Source organism: Scyliorhinus torazame, chromosome 21, assembly GCF_047496885.1.
Source record: "Scyliorhinus torazame isolate Kashiwa2021f chromosome 21, sScyTor2.1, whole genome shotgun sequence".
Lineage (NCBI taxonomy): Eukaryota > Metazoa > Chordata > Chondrichthyes > Carcharhiniformes > Scyliorhinidae > Scyliorhinus > Scyliorhinus torazame.
This window is the reverse complement of record NC_092727.1, coordinates 95,782,423-95,802,743: the sequence shown is the minus strand read 5'-3', so window position 1 is coordinate 95,802,743 and position 20,321 is coordinate 95,782,423. Positions and strand designations below refer to the sequence as shown.

The 20,321-nt window shown below is 45.6% G+C and overlaps 1 protein-coding gene across 3 annotated transcripts in view; it reads right to left on the bottom strand.

The window, feature by feature from the left end:
• Positions 1-20,321, bottom strand: part of LOC140398424 (neurexophilin-1-like) — a 130,814-nt gene that overhangs the window by 88,904 nt on the left and 21,589 nt on the right. For 2 of the 3 annotated variants that reach the window (XM_072487097.1, XM_072487096.1), the window contains exon 1: positions 18,833-19,301. The exons of the other annotated variant lie outside the window; for it this stretch is intronic. Coding sequence is in view for 1 of the 2 variants with exons in the window: in XM_072487096.1 (XP_072343197.1) it covers positions 18,833-18,886 (54 nt within the window). In the remaining variant the exon portion in view is untranslated. Of the gene's footprint in view, positions 1-18,832; positions 19,302-20,321 lie in introns of those variants that run through there. 3 annotated transcript variants of the gene reach the window in all.

Below are 20,321 nucleotides of genomic sequence, written 5' to 3'. Positions count from 1 at the left end.
CAAGCAAAGAAATCAACTTCCAGCAGCGCACACCAATGACGAAAGGCTCGAATTTACATCGCACTTTTCATGAACACCTCAACATGGCTCTTAGTGCTTTACAGCCAAGTAAGTACTTTGGAAGTATTGGGCGGGATTCTGTGATCCTGAGGCTAAGTGTTGACGCCGTCGGAAACGCCATTGCGTTTCTCGACGGCGTCAACACAGCCTCAGGATCAGCAATACTGGCCCCTGCAGGGGGCCAGCACGACACTGGAGCGGTTCACGCTGCTCCAGCTGCTGATCCCAGCATCAAATGGGCGCCACGGCTTCCTTCAACGCGCCAGCCCCGACGCAACATGGCGCAGGACTACAGGGACCGGCGCGGAAGAAACGAGGCCCCCAGCCAGAGAGGCCGGCCTGCCGATCGGTGGGCCCCTATGGAGGACCAATAGTCCACATAGTGGCCACTACTAGGCCACATCGGAGGACCCCCCCCGGGGTCGGCCCCCCCCTTCCCTGCCACAGCCCGCCACCCGCCCTTTCCACGCCGAGTTCCTGCCGGCTGAGAGCAGGTGTGGGCGGCGCCGGCGGGACTCTGTGTTTTTACGACGGCCGCTCGGCCCATCCTGAGAATCGGCGGGCTGGCCGCGTAGAGCAGCCCCTGACCGGCGCCGGGGCGGCGTGGCACAATTTGCGCCGGTCCCGGGGATTCGCCGGCCTGGCCCCGGGCTGAGAGAATCCTGCCCACTATCACTCGTTGTAGTGCAGGAAATGCAGCAGCCACTTTGTGCAAAGCAAGCTCCCACAAACAGCAATATTTTAATGACCAGATAATCTGTTTTTGTGATGTTGATTTGAGGGATAAATATTGTCAAGGACACCGGGATAACTTGTCTGCTCTCCTTCAAAAGGTCGTGGCATCTTTTGCATCCACCTGCAAGGTGGCTGGGCCTCGGTTTATTGTATCATCCAAAAGACAGCATCTCTAACAGGGAAGCACACCCTCGATGCTGAACTGTCCTTCTAGCTCGAGAGAAAGAATGTTTTTCAATGAACACATCCTTTTTGGTTACCGCAATGGCTCCTGAAGAACCCTGAATGAGGTAGGCCCAATGCCTGTCTCATTCAACACCGAAGAAGTTTGAAAAGGGGTCCTTGAATAGACATTTCGTCCTAAATTTACATAATAAGGGGGTCTAATTCCTGTTTGAGATTTCTGCCTAGGACTCCACAAATTTAGTATTGGGGGTGTCGGTTTGTGCTGATTACACGCAAACCGGCCCATTGCTAAACTGAAAGCTCGGCAACAGTATTATGCCAACAAAATGGTACAAAATATACCAATTTCTACCCCAGTTTATTTTTGACTTGCTTAAAAATTATAAAGTTTAAACTAAGAAAGAAAGAACCACCCATTAGGGGCCATGAGAGATGCACTGATTGTTTTGAAATTGAGAATTAGGAGCAACTTAGTTTTGTTGATAAATGTCTCCTTAAAACATTAGAACAAGACAGTTTAAGTTAAATGAAGCGATTGCCCTGTGAACTTTCAAAACCAATTAGAACACATGAAAAGAGCCCTGTGGAATTTAAGAAGACATACTACACACTAACATGGATTTTTCCTGGTTCCAACTGCTGATCCTACTTGTTCCTTAGCTTCTCTGCGTTCTCAAAACTCGTTTCATCTTCTCTTCTCAAACATGTCCTTTCTCAAGATCTCAGAACCTCTAATGTTCCAAAGTCCTCCCTTCTTCTTCCAACGTACTGGGTTTAAATTTGCATCACCGCAAACACTGCTTGTTGCTTGACATTGTCCTGTACTAATACTTGTACCTGGCTTAGCTCCACGATGGGCCTTAGCTCCTTACACGAGTTATTCAGTTGCAAAAGTTGACTGGGAGAGGAGAGAAAAATATAACTTCTTAATCCAGTCATTTGTGAAGTATTCAGCCAGTCTAATTCTCCATTTTTGTAACCTTCAATTGAACATCCTCCAGTTTTAAATTCTGACAGAATTTGCATCCAGAATGTTAACTTATCTTTCTATCACACTGACCTGTTCTACATTGCCAATGTGTTTATTTTATATATATCTCTGAGCAATGCAGAGATGACATCAGTTTCTAAGTGTGCAACAGGCTTATAACAAGAGCTTTAATCTATCTCTGCAATCACAAATGTCTGCACTCATGCTTATCCCAACTCTAGCCTCTGGCAACTTCTCTGTTTCATCAAGCTCTGAGTCATCATCCAGGCTTCACCAATCACAGTGAGCATACATCAGTTACCTGACTCACATAATCAAACACAGAAGAATTAAACCATTGAATACGACAGCCAGCACATTTTTCTCTGTCATCGCATTGGGCCTGGATGCACTCTGCGACATAAAGGTTTAATCAAATAACAATCAAAAAGATGCAGTGATTGTAGAAAGTTTTTTAAAAAATTTGATCACTCTCCAAACTGGTAAGCACAGTAAAAACTAATAGTTGTTACTAGCAGAGCATGGCTGCTGGGAGGGTGTGAGCTTTATTCACACTTAAAGATTGATTGTGCCTTGGATGGAAATGAAAGCCATGACGCACTATTTGTAGTGAAGTACTTTGCTTTCAAACACAGGGCGGGGTTTTACGGCCATTCCCAATGGCGAGATCGTCTGGTCCCGCTGATGGCGAGCTCGTGCCGTGGGGTCCTTGATGGCGGAGGGCAAAAACAATGGGAAACCCCACTGACAGCGGCAAAGATTCCACCACTGGCCAAGGGTCCACCTCTGGCACTGCAAAACATGCCACGAGTGGGAGGGTGTGGGCTCCTGCTAATCTGACCAGTCATCTTCAATCTACTGAGACAAATACAGTTTGAGGGATTCCATGCCCTGCCCACTCTACTATGGATCATTATGGAGAGTTCCAGAATGGATGCGGTTTGTGCTGATTTAGCTGCAGGGGAAATAGTTGGCACACCACTAATGGCACCCAACATCTTGAAACTGAGGGGGAATAAAAGGGGCACCTGTTTCATATAACTGTTCAGTGACTTATATCGGAAAGTGCTCATGTTAATGTTTAAGGAAGGAGAAGAATCAGATCCTGTTGTGATGGCATCCATAGTTGGATAGCCTATCAATAGTCACAGTTTAGGTTCAGAGATTAAACAAAGTTCAAGGAGCCGCATCCCAGCATCACCCCATACCTTCAGCAGGTGCTCTGGTTGGTGAAGGACTTTGTCTTCTCACACAGGAAACCTCAGACATGGGTCATGATCTACCGGCCTCGTCGCGCCCGACTTGGGACGTGAGGAGGCCGTTAAATCTCGCAAGAGGCCTCTCATGAGATTTACCGGCCTCGTCACGCCACATGAGATCTGACGGGATCTCACGAGGTGTTGTGATCTGGACCCCGCCCACAGTGGGCGGGGTGTAAATTTGCATATGCAAGTGTGCAATCAGGCTCACTTGAATATGCTCTCGCCGGGGTTACCCAGGATGCAGATCAAACCTCTGCGTCTCGGAGACCCCGAGTGAGCACCATTTGCCACTGGTCTCCACCAATGTGGACCAGGCGTACTGCACTTGGGGAGGTCTCCCAGGAGATTGGGGGTCCCTGGGTGGTTGGACTTTGGACCGGGTGGTACCCTGGCACCCCGGTGCAACCTGGGAACTGTGGCATTGCCAGCCTGGCACCCTGACAATGCCACCTGGGCACCTTCGCAGTGCCACCTGTAGGCCACTCTGGCACTCCCAGGGTACCCTGGTGGCACTGCCAGCCTGGAAGGGGCACTATCAGGGTTTCAGGCTGGCAGCCTCAAGGTGCCTGGGTGGCATTTTGCCCATACCAGGGATCGGGCCCAGGGGGTGCCCTGTCCTGGTGAGGTGGGGTGCGGGGGGGGGGGGGGGGGTGCTTAATGACCACCTTATAGGTGAGTTGGAGCGGGGGGGGGGTGATCTGGAGGCCAAAGTGGGGCCGTCTAGAGATCCATTTCAAAATGGCGCCTGATCTCTTCCTGCGAGCGGCACTCGTTAGTACGGAAATGGGACTAAGTGAGGCCTTGTCGAGGCCCGGAAATGGAGCAGAATCCCATTGAACAGTGGGGTCATTCTCGGAAACACCCAGCTAAATGCACACGACACATTAAATCGTGCCCATAATTTCAGGCCTGTGCTGAGTTAGGTTAACTGGAGTGAAAGGCAAAGTAATAAAATGAAGCACAGCTATTGGAGGACTGGTATCACAGGAGAAGGAGTGAGAAAACTTGGAATAAAACATAATGTGCTTTTGGCCACTCAGTAAACTATTCGTCATTTTGTCGCAACTCAGCCTCTTCCACCGAGCAGGACTTTGATCCAAACCAAAGCATTGGGGGTTCAAGTCAAGTTAAACATAACACAGCCTACAACTTGATGGAGTGACATGCAGATAGGAATGCATCAAAACACTAGCATACTTCTTGTTACAATGAGCTGGATGTAGCCAAGAGTGTGAGGAGCTAAGATTTGAGCGGGAAAGAGAACAATAAATAATTTTTTTTGAACAGTGCAAATAAAATGTAGAAAAGATAAAATAAAATAACATTTACTTTACTTAATTATGCCCAGCCTTGTTGGAACGTACCTGAGGGTTATAATGACAATGAGCTGTACATTTAAACAGATAGCATTGTCCAAGACGTGGCTGGCAGACTCAAGCGTCAGGCAGTGCTGGCGTTCAAACTCAGCGACATCTGGTTACAAACCCGGGCCTACGTGACTGGCCTGCTTCCGATTTTCTTGGAGCTTTCACTCCCCGAACTCAGAAAGAGCTTCAATTCCCTGACTGGAAATCCAATGCACTTTAAGCTTCAACTCGAGCTTTGCCAATATCCTGACAATTGGACAATTGGAAAGATAAACGTCCCTGGGAGTGAGCGGTTATCTGTCAGTTTAATGAACAGAATAGGCTGTTTCAAATTGAAAGAGACAGTGCAGTATCTCTCCGTGCAGTGTGCACAGGCCAGATGACAACTATCTAGGCTTCTCAGCGAGTTTACGAATAGATGAAGATGAGATGAGGAGGTGGAAGAGACAAGTTTGATGCCTGTAAGAGCTCACTAACAAAAGTGCAATGTACGATAAGACCACACATAGTCGTGTTTTAATGTAAACTCTTTACTTATCTATATCTTAACCTGAAGCACGCAAATTCTAAATGAATTCCTTCAAAATAAATAATGCTTCCGAAATGAACACACCTTCTCCATAATTCTTTTGAACCTTGGTGTCGTTTTACTCAAATCCACCCAGGAAGAGACAGACAGGATGGGTCAGCAGCTATGTTAATCCTCGGCCGGTTTTACTCTCTGTCAATGGAAATCAGTCTTCATCAAAGCACATTAAGCCCTGAATGGTACCCAAGAAATATTTCTATGGCAAAACACTTAAAACCAGCTATCGCAACATTGCAGTCACATACTCCAAGGTTAGATTAAATCCATAGAATAGCATTTAGTGAATAGATCTGCCTACAAAACAAAACACAACTGAAGAAGTGCATCGAGAAGACGCAAGCTGATAGTTTACATGCAGGGTGACAGAGAGATGAACTCAGGGAAAGCATTCCATGTTGAATATGCACTCAGTGTCAGCCACATGCAGTTCACAGACATAGAGCAATTCAGTTTTTGAGAGTCAGATATAGAGCGCAGTTATATATAGAACAGAGAAACTACCAATAGAATGGTACGTTTGGATCTACTAATATAGTGACAGACTTATTTCTTATAATATCTAGCACAAAATGTTAACATGCAACTATAATGGCCAAACAGCTCTAGTTAAACTATTGTCCCTCATTGTACAGGATTACCTTCAACATAATCCAAACTGATTCGCTGACACATTTGAGGGCTAAAGCTCTAAAATCCACAGAATAAGGGGCATTATTGTTGTAGGATTTGCCACGTTTCAAAAGCTGCTGTATTTCTAAGGGGGTTGTTAGCTTTAAGCTGAGTGGTCCGATTGAATACAGCTTAGACCAACACTTTGCCCTCATGAAATTCATTGCTGCTGTGGAGGAGTCTATACGGAAATGCAATTTAGGATGCAACTCCATCATGGTTAAATGAATTATTATTGATTACTGATAAACGCACCTCAAAAGCAGTAACTAATCCAATTAGCCTTAATCCCTGTTAGTAGCTGCGTGGCTGCACATGTGTAATGTAACCCCAGCTTTTCAAGAGAATTGTAGCAGGTCTTTCGTTACATCCTTCACTTTTTCCTCCAAGAATCTTATTGCAATTTAATTAATACACAATACCCACATTCAAAATCATGAGAGGTATAGACAGAGCGATAAATAAGAAACTGTTTCTTGGTGTTTGTTGGTGGAAGGATTGAGAACGAGAGGACTCCGACATAAGGTGATTGGGCAAAAGGAGCAATGGCGGCACGGTGGCAAGTGGTTAGCACTGCTGCCACACAGTGCCAGGGACCCGGGTTCAATTTCAGCCTTTCGTGACTGTGTAGAGTTTGCACGTTCTCCCTGCATCTGCGTGGATTTCCTCCGGGTGTTCCAGTTTCCTCCCACAGTCCAAAGATTTGCAGGGTTTAAAAAAAAAAAAAAATTCCAATTAAGGGGGCAATTTAGCGTGGCCAATCCACCTACCCTACACACCTTTGGGTTGTGGGGACGAGACCCATGCAGACACGGGGAGAATGTGCAAACTCCACACTGACAGTGACCCGGGGTCAGGCTCGAACCCGGGTCCTCAGCGCCAATGAGGCAGCAGTGCTGACCACTGCACCACCGTGCGGCCTGTGAAAGATTTGCAGGTTAGGTGGATTGGAAATGCTAAATTTCCCCTTAGCGTCCAAAGGTGTGCAGGTTAAGTGGGGTTACGGGGAGGGTGGGGAAGGCGTAAGTAGGATGCTCTTTCAGAGGGTGGGTGCAGACTCGTTGGGCCGAATGGCCTCCTTCTGTACTGTGGGAATTCTATGATTCTATGGACATGAGGTAAAGTTTATTTTTCAGAGAGAGTGGTTAGGGGCTGGAATGTGCTGCTGATAGGCAGATTCAATCGTGGAATTCAAAAGGGAATTGAGGAGGAAAGTAATTACTCGGTTACAGGGAAAAGGCTGGGGTGTGAGACTGGGTGGGTTGGTCTTCCAGAGATCTGCCACACCAAATGACCTCCTCCTGCACTCTAGCCATTCGATGATTCTACGATGTTATATGTAACACACAGCATTTTTTAAAAAGTCCCACAATTTGCTTTTCCTTTTGCTCTCTACAGAATGAATAACTCATCAACGTCTCTCCATGACTCCGGTTCTACTGCCACTGATTGCATGGCACTGCCTTCTCGGCTACTGTGAGACACTACCACCTGCTGATCTATTTAAGTACTGCACATTCTTGTTCAATTTGTCGTTGAGTGCCAGGCATATCCAGGGCTCTGACCTTCCCAGGCTCCTTAAGTAACAGCCTTCAAGCTCTCGTCCCTGATAAACAGTATCAGTACAGCAACCAGTGAGAGGTACAAATTCCCTGCAATACCAGACATGTCAGGATACTGACCTGCGTCGGTTTGCCCCAGGAGATGAGTCAACTCCAGTTCTCTCACATCTGCTGGTGACTAATTAAAACGTTCAGACTTGCAAACCTCTTGGGTGTCCAGAGGACAGTGAGGTGCAAACTGTAACATGGATTGAAATAGGGACAATATCAATCTACAATGCAGAGGTAGGATTAGGGGAGGGAAGGCTTTTTTAAAAACTGCCTGTTCCGGAAACCTTTCTACAATATTCAATGTTAACTCGTAAACATTTTGAGTATGATCCAAAGCACTATTTTTACAATTTCTGTTCCATTGCATTTGCCATATGGTCTATTTCTGATTTCCTTCAAATGCAATTTCCTTAATATCTGCATTATTGATCAGGGGTGAGTTTACACTGCTTGTACCAAGTGCTGAAAATGCTTGTCAGGAACTCAGGATCTCCCCCTCCACCCGCCACCTCCCCCCCCCTTCTTTGGCGACTGAAAACACTGTAAAGCAGCTGATCGTGAACACACACTTAAAGCTCCCGCCCTGTGAAGTCCTGGGCCAAGAGGTAACATTCATAAAAACGTTCCTGATAACGTTAGAATTAGATGGGGTAGGGTGAGGGGAGGGAGTTGAAATCTGAATGTGAAATCACCAATAGAGCCCATTTGGCCCATCGAGTCTACACTGACTCTTTTGAAGACGTTTGTTTTTCATTCTGGCAGAGCTGGCTCTAGGGGTGGATTAGCCCTACTCCCGATCCTGTTTGCTATGTTCTTTACTCCACATGTGCTCTGCCCAAAGACAGGGCCTTGGTTCATTGTCTGCCGATGCGTCTTCCTGCGCTGTTTTCTTGTCTGTTATTGTCACTGGCGGTTTGCCATCACTCTTAGGGGCTGAAACAGGAAATGAAGTGGTGCTGTTGGCATTAGTCCAAACCACATGCCAGCCACGTGACCAACTCTGCTAACCGGCCCCCTATGTTTGCTTCACCTCTGACAAGAGTTAATTGAAAATCGTTTGTCATTTCTTCCGACACATCGTAAAACATTTTGAAAAGAAGTGCCCAATTTACATTTTGGAAACTTCCACACTGCCTCCTCAAAAGGTGAACTTTCTAGTCCAAACCCATGCAGGCGCCAGTCTTCCTTTTACCCTCTGCCTTACTGCCACAATGCAAGGGTTGTGCCTCAGATTTCTCCCAAATACAGTGGTATTGGTCTCTCCTGTAAGTGGTCAGAGTATAATCCATTTCGAAGTGTGCCCATAGTGCAGAACATCTAACTATACAGTAACAGGGGTGTAACAGTATGATTTCCTTGTGATCTGTCAGATGCAAATCATTGAGTTGCCTCCATTTCACAGCAATTGCAACAGCTTTGATTGGATTCACTAATTTTGAACAGTAGCTCTTGTGTTTATAAAGCAGCACAAGAGTAAATATGTTATGTTTTCTACAGCAAAGGGCCATCTTATTTCACTTCAGAAAAAAAATGAAGAAAACTATCCTAAATGCGAAACTGTTAGCCTGTCTAATGTTTGTCCCTCTCCCTCTAGCCTTGAAGATCTGATTCACTTCAAAGTCTTTGCCAGGTCAGATTGACTCCCTCTGTCTGGTTCTGTTTTTCAGCTTCCTATGTTGAGAGACAGAAAGGGCCAGAGGCTGCCCAACACACTGGCTGAGGGATGATTAATGAATTGCCAAGGCAGGTTAATGAATTTCTTATTATTTATTCTTTCACAGGATTTGGGTGTCACTGGCTGGGCCAGTATTTGTTGCCCATCCCTAATTGCCCTTGAGAAGGTGGTAGTGAGCACCCTTCTTGAACCGCTGCAGTCACGTGGTGTAGGTACACCTACAGTGCTGTTAGGGATGGAGTTCTAAGATTTTGTCCCAGTAACAGTGAAGGATGGTGTGTAGCTTGGAGTGGAACTTCCAGGTGGTGATGTTGCCATGCATCTGCTGCTCTGCTGTCCTTGTGTTCTAGGTGGTAGAGGTCCGCAGGTTTGGGAACTGCTATCAAAGGAGGCTTCTTAAGTTGCTGCAGTGTATCTTCTAGATGGTATATACTGCCGCCACTGTGCATCAGTGGTGGAGGGAATGAGTGTTTAAGGTGGTGGACAGAGTTCCAATCAAACGGGTTGCTTTGTCTTGGATGATGTTGAGCGTTTTGAGTGTTGTTGGAGCTGCATTCAATCAAGCAGGTTGAGAGGGCGCCATCAGATGCCTGACTTGTGCCTTGTAGATTGTGGTTAGGCTCTGGCCACAATATTTATATGGCTGGTTCATTTCAGCTACTGTTCAATGGTAACCTCCAGGATGTTGATAGTGGAGGATGCAACGGCGGCAATGCCATTGAATGTCAAGAGGAGATGGTTACATTCTCTCTTGTTGCAGATGATCATTGCCTGGCACACATGTGGTACAAATGTTACTTGCCACTTATCAGACCAAGCCTGAAAGTTGTCCAGATCTTGCTGCATAAACGGACTGCCTCAGTATCTGAGGAGTCGCCAATGGGGCTGAACATTGTGCAATCGTCAGCAATCATCCCCAATTCTGACCTTGTGATAGTGGGAAGGTCATTGATGAAGCAGCTGAAGATGGTTGTGCCTAGGACACTACTCTGAGGAGCTCCTATAGCAATGTCTTGGGACTAAAATGACCGCAGTCATCTTCCTTTGTGCCAGGTATGACTCCAGGTAGTGGAGAATTTTACTTCTGATTCACCATGGCTTCAGTTTTGCTTGGATCCTTTGGCCGGTGTTTTCCAGCCCCCCCACCCCCCACCCCCACACACACAAACATGCAGGGGGTTTTCTGGTGGGGGAGGCAGCTCGTCAAACGTTACCGGTGGGATCTTCTAGTCCCAGTGAAGTCAATAGTCATTTGCGCGCATCGCCTGCTTCGCTGCCGGGGAACCTGCCGCGATGGGGGGTCGTCTTTGGCAGGACGGGAAGATTCCGCAGGCGATAAGTGCCGGAAAATCCCAGCCTTTGAAACCACATTCGGTCAAATGCTGCCTTAGTGTCAAGAGCAGTCACTCTCATCTCATTTTATGAGTTCAGATCTTTTGTCCAGTTCAGACCAAAGTTGGAATGAGGTTAGAAACCGAGTGGCTCTTATTACTTTTTTCAAATAAGCGTGAATACACTTTGATTCAAACACCCAAAGTTTTAGATTAACTTTTTTTTTAAACCAAATCCTTTCTGTAGCAAAAGGATTAAAGAAAACCTGAAACATGACACAAGCTCAAAACTATATTTAGGCTTTGAATGAATACGCCTAAAAGCACCATCCCTTATTTTGTTATGTGCACCTTTATAGATTTTGCTTTACCAATCATGATTCACTCTTGCCCAATATTCTACAAAAAAAAGCACGCACATAAGCCCAATGCAATACAACAGGCACTTCAGCAAAATTATTAAAATAATTCTCAGTGGTTAACAGGAGATGCAAGCTCACAACAACCACTGCTCTGAGCCTTAGCATGTGCCTCAAAAGTGATTAGTTCAGTATTTAATCTTTTATTGAACCAAAATCATTGCTATTAAATCTTTAACTACGTTTCTAAACGCTGGATGATGAATTGATTTTCTCCCAAAAGTTGAGCTCCCACCCGTCACACCAAGCCCCCTCGGCCACAGGGGAAACCAAGGAAGCACAATCTTATTCACAGTGAAAAGAGCAACGACAATACAGGTTTCATTTTTTGACAAGTAATGAAATGCAGATTGGCTGTGGGAAATTAAAAGAATTTATAATGCATTTTAAAAGCTCACAGCTTAAGTCAATTAGAGCCACACAAAAAAGCACAATCAAGATCTGCATTATTGTTCTGAGTAGTCTTAATTTTTTTTCAAATGTAAGAACACAGGCGAGTCAGATGCCCTGAACTATTCATTTAAAGCCTTGTTCTCCAGCTCCCGCTACAAAACCAATGCAGTAGAATGATCAATGTTCAGTTAGCTGATCTCAGCCATGGTTCTATTTGAAGTTGATTATAATGTTCCTGTCTTTTGGAATTGGAGACACCAAGGGCAATTGGCTTAAATCAAACCGGGCTCTCATCCCCAATCACTGTCCGTTGAATCCTTCTGCATGTCGACAGGAGTCAAGGGGGAGATAATTGAGAGTGTTAGGCCTTAAATCTGAGGTTCCTGACTTGGTGGGCTGACTTTTCAATATGGGATTGCGAACCCAATGCTGAATTATATAAATTTTTAAATGCAAAGGCCTGAACTGACGTGTAGGTGCGACCGGCATCTGATTAGTGGCACCGGGAGGATCTCGTTTCGGAGGGCAATTTACAAAGGCAGTACATGACAGCCGGGGCTTCACATTGCCTGGACAAATGGACCAAACAAACGCCCAAGCACTCATCAACTTAAATTGCTTCGTGCATAAAAACACCTTGTTTGAATAATCCACAGTTTTTAAGTAATATATTAAATCAGCAGTCATGGTCAATAAAGGATTTATGCTGAATTCCTGGCAACTCAGCTGTTTTTTTTTATTCACTCATGTAGGCATCGCTGGCTGGGCTAGCATTTATTGCCCATCCCTAATTGCCTAACTGACTGACTGAGTGGTTCGTAAGGTCATTTTAGAGGCCATTGCTGTGGATCTGAACTCGGTAAGGATGGCAGATTTCCTTCCCTAAAAGACATTAATGAATCAGACAGGTTTTTACAACAATGGTTTCATGGTTATCATTAAATTTTGAATTTCAGATATTTATTGAATTCAAATTTCGCCATCTGCCCCGGTGGGTTTCGAACCCTGGTCCCTGGAGGATGACCTGGGGTCCACTGGATTATTAATTCACTGGCAGTGCCACTACACCCCACTAATGCGGTCCAGAGAATTCTCCACACTCAATCTTTAAAAATGTGATTTTGTCCTTCCAACCCATTAGTTAATTAGAGGCGTATGGGATGAAGGCTGCCCACCCACTCCGGACTCTGCGTTTTAAAATTCCAGCACATTCCAGAGGCATCAGAAAATTGACACACTATCTGAGAGCATTATTTTCAAAGTGCATCCGCAGCTGACCTGGTTCCCCACAGGAAACTGAAAATCCAGCCCAGTGAGACTATGATCTTAGCAAGTGGGGAACCGTGGCATGCAAAGGTGAGAAGCTTCTTCACAGGAAAGGAGCAGAAGCCAGGAGAATACCACTCCAGCAGACATAATAAAAATAATCTTTATTATTGTCACAAGTAGGCTTACATTAACACTACAATGAAGCTACTGACATTCTAGTGGCTGCAAATGAAGAGGTGTACCGGAACTCTAATAGTAGATTATCTCCTTGTTTTCTAGACCAAATGATGCTTTGCATTGTGGGATTGGAAGAGGTGAGACTATCTGTCCTTTTAATTCCTTCTCTCCATTGGCAGTCCCTTGGGATTCAGGACAGCTTGCTTCAAATCCAGTTCAATCGATTCTGAGATGGTTGCGAAATCTAATGTGTGATCTGCAAACTCTGCCACATGCGGGGCAGATGGTACTTGAAGGATTAGGTAGATGGGTTGTTTGAAAGTTTGTGTGCTCCCTCTGAAGCCTCGACTTCACCTCTTCATGTTCCTGACGAAGTCCCTGGACGTTTTTGGTGCCTTCCAACACAAAACTTCTCCATTTTGGCTGGTCACAAGCCAGGGTCTCCTGTGAGTTGGTGGGTAAGTTTAGCCTCTTCAGGGATGTTTGAGGACATCAATAAAGTGTATCCACTGTATTGGGAGATTCCTGCTGACCAAGTCTCAAGTGGAGCACATGGTATAATCTATTGAGTAACTTGCTTTCGTTGCTATTTCTGAAATGTATGTACTTCCAATAAACAGACGATGAGTTGAATTAACTGTTATGTTTTTTAAATATAAATTTAACCAGTTGCACTGATCACTGGGAATCATTGTTTATTCAGAATAGTAAAGAAATCACCATTAACTAACACCAACAATTTAGTGTCTTGTTGGTCAGTTGCATCCGAACCTAGAAACAAGCAAATGCTTCAAAAAAATCTGATCATTCAAAGTCAGATGATTATGGGTCTAAGTCCCATCCTATGACCTGAGAACATAATCTATGCTACCACTCAAGTGTAGCACTGAGAGAGTCCTGTATTGTCTTGCCTGTTCTATTGGTCCAGTGGATGTTAATATGATCGAGTAGCACTGCCTGAAGAAGCTGGCATTCCCTAATAGCTAACTGGTTTCTCTGTCAACCAACATTGAACTTGTTATTCAGAACATCGGTGTTTTATTGGATCTTGCTCGGTGCAAAATAGCTGCTGTTTGCAAAAAACCAATGGTGACCAGATCTCATTGTATCTGAGAGATATAGGGCGTCATTCTCCGCCGGCGGGAGTCTCCGTTCTGCCGGCGCCCGGGGGTTTCCCGACGGCGTGGGGCTGCCCCACAACGGGAAACCCCATTGACCGGCCGGTGTTACGGAGACTCCCGCCGGCCGGTCGGCGCAGAAATGTGGCGGGGCGGGTAGGAGAATTTCGCCCATAATATGATATTTAAATACATTTTGTTCTCCTCGTCCCATCTAATTCACATTGCCACTATTCTTGGTGTCCCCCTTCAAGCTAGGCTGATGTATATCTTTGTCCTCCCTTGGCTTGTGCTCACCCTTTTACCCACCTCTCCAATTGCATCAGCATTTGTCAACGCACTTCTGCTGTCTCCAGCAGATTGAGTATGCCTATGATCTAGGCACTCCTGTTCTTGCAAAAAACCCTGTCTATATTGTGCAGCGATGTTCAACTCCTTGAGGCTGCAACAAGAAGCCTTTTTTTGGCCAGCATTTAGAGCCCATTTCTAATTGCCCTTGAACTGAATGGCTTGCTGGGCCATTTCAAAGGGCAGTTAAATGTCAATACATTACTGTGGGTCTAGAGTCATGTGTAGGCCAGACTAGGTAAGGATGGCAGATTTTCTTCTCTAAAGGGCATCAGTGAACCAGATGGCTTTCCAATGATAATTTTCAATTCCAGATATAATAATTGAATTTAAATTCAACCATCTGCCTTGATCGGATTTGAACCCTTGCCCCCAGAGCATTATAGATTACTAGCCCAGTGATATTACCACTACACCATTGTCCCCTGCATTGGCCCAGGGAGTGGTGAAGGAAGGATAAACAGGCACAGCTTTGAAAATGCTGACTGTATCGAGTACAGAATGACTTTTTGTGAATGGCAGTGTTGAATGCCATCTGGCAATACAGTGGAGTTTTAATGATTAATATCTTACCCCCATTTCCCCACCTGCCTTTCCCCCCCTCAGTAATGTTTTCCCCCTCCTTTCCTGGAATATAGTTCCACCCTCTGATCATGCTCTGATTACTGCAGCAAAGTGGCTAGCCATCGCCTGTGAGTGCTGGCAAGCTATTCTGCTGGGTGGATGCATCAGAGCTGAGATAAATCACATCTTCATGCCCCCGCCACACAAGTGACCTTACAGGTGGAACCTCAAGGCCAATTGTAACAATCCTATCGTGCCTTGAGATTATTGAATGGCACATCTTGTGGTTGAAACTGGGACGTTCTTTATCTGCCATCTCTGAGGTCCATCACTTTAATCTCACGTGCCCATGTTCTGGAGGACAGCTGGTTGATAGTTGTGCTGTGCCAACCACTTTTTGACCCACTTATTTTTCTTATTCTGAAACAATTCACCCCAGACTGGAAAATCGTGTTGTCTGCCCGTGGGAAGCAGAATGTTCGTGCTACTTTAAATTAGGACTTAAACTGTGATTTCCAATTTGTTTTTTTCTAGTGATGTTCTAATGATTACATGACCTTGGGGGTAAGTGAGGATGGCTGCGGAGGATGGGGGAACCTTCAGACAACTGATAACATTTCTGTGCAACACAGAGGATGGTTACACATTCCAGGCTAACAGTAATACATCTCACTCACCACCCGATTTGAATACTGCCTGATAAACTACTCAATACGACTTACATCACATTTATAAGAACGATCTCGATAACTTAATTATCTGCTTGCAAGTTCGTTACTATTCGTGTTATACAAATCATAGCCGGAAAACCATTATCTCATTTGATGAATGACAAGTGTGAGTATAGGGAACGAGTGAGGCTTTGGAAACAGGAAAGGGTCAGCCAGCTCTTTCCCAGGTACAACAAAACAGGGGTAGCAACTGTGAGGAAAAGCAAGAATCAAGAGGAAACTGACCTGACTAATAAGTAAAACAACTCACCTTTAAGAAGATGAATGCTCTACTCATGTTCCCGTGTTCATTCCAGAAACGTGCCACCTAAATAACTCTCTAATTCTGCTGATCCATCCATATAACATATTCTCCAATTCTAATTCAGAAAATTAATGATCCTTTTTTATCCTACATTGCAATATCAGCTTTGTCTTCAAACACCATGTGGAAAATTCTTTGTGGAACGACTGCACTGCACCAGTAACAAAATGATTGGAAAGCATATGCATCTCTTGTGTATGTAAAAGACAAAATAAAAATGAGTCAATTTAAGGCAAGTAAAATGTCCTGAGATTCTAATAAGTTAATCCAGTTCTGGTTTATGTTAAATGAACCCCTCGTTGAAATCCTGCCGTGTAATTTATTCACAGGGATCCTTCATCATTGATATGACTGATAGAAACACATTTGTGTCCTGCAAGGTGCAAAGGGGAATTCATCACTCAAAGATTTAAATGTCACTTGACTTGTGTGGCATTCAGAATTGACACTTGGAAATTATTTTCCTCATTACCATTTTGGTTGGCTTTGGTTTGGTTTTTCACAGATTGGGAATTTTAGGCACACAATTAACCTCCCATGGCCAGTCGAAATGGACAACGTAGTTTACTCTGAAAAGGGGCACTCTCATCGTTTGCTGTGAATCAAGATACGTGAACCATTTTTATTGCTAGATCTGTGGATTTTCTTCTCAAACAATACCTGCTAATAACCTTATCAAGGCAAATGGCTGGGAGAAAGGACCGAGACTGACAGTACGCAGTAACTGTATTAAAACACACACACACAGAAACACGCACACAGAAACACACACACATACACACAGAAACAAGCACACAGAAACACACACACACAAACTCACACATAGAAACAAAAACACAGAAACACACACACACAAAGAAACAAAAACACAGACACACAAAGATCGACACACACATAGAAACAAAAACACAGAAACAAACACCCACCCACAAACATAGACACACAGATATACACGCACACACACAGGCCTATACACACAGACACACACAGATGTACACAAACAACTGAAAGCACAAAATCACTGGGTTAATGGCAATTCAGCACCTCCTCAGGTTCAGGATACAGTATAATGCCATTTCAATATCACCATAGGAATTAATTGTGGGCTTAAGCCATGATAAAAGTAGCACTAAGTGGGAACAAGAGTTTTGAGGTTCATTAAAGCTGGGAGATGTGAGTTCTGTTCCAGGGTATCCTCTGGCACAGGAGAACTCCAGCCTTAATCTTGCACCTCAGCCAGTTTATCAGATTATATCACAATTAGTGCTTAAAATGGATCATTGAAGCATAGAAATGGATACAATTAAGCATATTAAATTTAATCCTAATTATTTACAATGCTTTATAGGGCAGTGCTGATAGACAGGCTTAATAGTCTCCCACTATTGAGTTTATATATAATATATTTATATTTAATATACTTAGCAATGTACATTTTATACTGGTGGGGCCAATATTTTTATATTCCATACAGTTTCAGGAAATAAAGGAATACCGTTTAATACACTGAACCTGTGGAATTGACATCACAGGTATCCCTAATTCTCAGTCCACAGTTTCTGTCAAACTAAGGTGTCCAATGATGCTGCAGTAGACCATTTACCTCAGGCTGGATCTCGCTGGGCGAAAGTTCACCTCATGGCAAACTGCCACGACGTGGGCCCCACGGGGTCAATTCATTTCGGGTGGACTAAATCTGAATGCGCGTGGGGGCCAGTGGGGAGGGGTCATGTGGAGGGCAGAGTTGGCAGAGATTTGTCCTGAGGAAATGCCACCTCCCTCCCTTAAAGTGTTTCTCAGTTCACTGCTCATCCTACCGGTGGGTTACCTCCTCTGAAAGACAAGTCAACTGTTGAACTAGCCCTGAGACCTAAATGGATTGGTCCCTTGGGACCTGCCCGTTGGCCAGGAGATGAACCTTCATTCACTCTGAGAGCGGCAGGCTGAGGCAAATGAGGTAAATACTGGGGATGGCGAAACTTCAGAATTCCCGCAATGCCAGTCCTTACACGCCCACAATACACTAGGAAACACAAGGTTATTAAAAATTCCCAGTACATTTGAGTAATAATCATGTCAAAGCACCATTCCATAGAAAGGCCAGTCTGGTTGAAGGGATAGACCCCTTCCCGGCGATTGGTGATTTGGTTGGTCCTGTGGGGATTCTGAAGGTGATGTTGGGGAGGTTTTGTGGTGCTGTCTTGCAGTGTGTGTGCGGGTTTTAATAGCGACAAGCGGCCAGCCCAGCGCTGTGCATTTGACAGCCCAGCTTCTATTGGTGACTGGTGTCCGGGCTGAAGTCTCCCCGAATCTGTCCTTCTGAATTATAAAAAAAAAATCACTGCATCCTTGTGCTGAGGTTCTGCACAGACCCCCGGGGGGGGGGGGGGGGGGAGTGTTGGTGGAGAAATGTCTGGCTTTGCTCCCTGAGAGGAGTTAGAGACCACAGCGAAACCTGGGGCTCCACACCCCAAATAAAGGAATAAAGATGCGTGAAATCCACAAAACCTCCCTTAGCAGTGATTTGTGCAACATTCCCAATTGGCTTTCATACCTCAAAAGGACCATTCCGGGCTTTTCAAGCCGGACTCTCACTTTCGCGCGAACGCAAAACAAAAGTCAAACTGGGACTTGTTTGCAAATGAGAATCGGAATCCCGATTCAGCGGCCGCTCTCGCTGGCGGCTGACCAACGCTCAGTCCCTGTTACCTTTGAAGTTCTCATTTTTTTTCATCGACTCACAAGTAGCCTCCGGACAGGACTGGGTGAAAACCCCAGCATACCCTTCCCAAATGGAAAGAAGGCGCCAGATTTGAGAATTCAGACAACTCAATCAGTCAGAATTTTTTTAAAAAGCTGATTGATTTCAAGTTAGTTTCTTCAGCTGGAGATGAAATGGGCGCAACGGGGAGAGTTGAATGTGGTTAAGTATTTTTTTTTCTCTCTCTCTACAGCTCGAACAATGCAAACCGCAGCAACAATACAATTACATCAGTTTTGTTTCTATCAGTCTCTTGTTAAACTCTCTTACCAGGTATAAGATGCGCTGGGCGAGGAGGACGGCGCGCCAGTAATAACCTCGCATCTTCCTTCAAACCGCCTGGGCTTTTTTTTTCTGTCTGTTGTTACTGATCTTTCACATCTGCCACCTGCTAATCCAGACTGCAGTCACTGAACACACAGAGTTACCCAGACTGCAGTCACTGAACACACAGTTACCCAGATTGCAGTCACTGAACACACAGAGTTACCCAGTCCATCATCTCGGCGCTTCAAGCACACACACGCCTTTCCTCACTCGCGGCTTCAATCCTTCCTGGCAAGGAGGGAGGTGAGTGTGGAGGGAGAGTTTTCGTGCCCACCTCAGCCTCGTCCAGCCCCTGACACCTGCCCCAGCAGTTGGGAGCGCAAGTTGAAGGCGAGCGAGCGGCGGCTGGTGCCAGCGAGCGCCGCTCTGCCCCTGCCACTCTGCACAAGTGCCATCTGCAAATGGTGTGCCCCCTCCCGTCACAGCTCAAACCCGCACACAACGTGCTGGATCCTTACTGGATTCTGCCCGTGACCTGCTCAGGGATCTGAGCACCTGATAGGTGGTTTAGCCGACAACAGGGGCGTCTGGAAACCAATCGGTTTTATCAGCCAGTGAAACTGACAGAGACGGAGCATTTCTGTGATTACAGGAGTTGTTCCTAAATTCATACAAATATATAAATCCCCACGTGATAATTTAATGATGTCAAATCTACTCCCACAGAAAGTCCAGATGAGAATCAGTGTCCTAGCCAAATATAACCACCTATTAATAAACCATTGCAGATCACCGTTTGCTGCAGGAATTACTTTATTGGAAATTTCACAAACCTGCTGGTTCTTCATTAGTTTTGTTTTAAGCACTCAGAACATTTGAAATCCCACCTTATCCTCCCAGACCCTATTTAGAGGAGTTCGGACCAGTCTTCTTATTGCCCCATTTTACTGTAACCCCCCTCACACACACACTCCCCACAACCTCTTCTGGGAGACGGAACAACACCTACACACAGGGGTGCATGGTCATTGTAGACGCCCGACCGGTCCGGGGAGGTTTCCAGACGGGTAAGAAGTGTTTAAACGCTTTGCAAAGAAAAAACAAGTTTGCTTTAAAACTCGGGATCTGGGGCGAAATTCTCCGTTATCGGCGGAAAGTCCGCCGATCGGCGCAAAAAACAGCGCAAATCCGACTTCCGACACGTTGGAAAAATGGGTCGATAGTCTCCGGCCCGAAATGGGCTAGCAGCGACGTAACGGGATCCGCGCTTGCGCAGTGGTTCACGGCGTGCAGCGTCATACGCGCTGCACGGTGTGACGGCTCATAAGGCCGCGCTGCTCCCCCCCACCCGACCGCAACACCCGACCACAACACCCGACTGGATGGCTGGCCGTCGCTCAGCCCTGAGGTTCGAGTCACGCGATGTGGAGGCGCTCCTGGACGCGGTGGAGCAGAGGAGCGGCGCCCTGTATCCCGGGCACGGCCGCAGAGT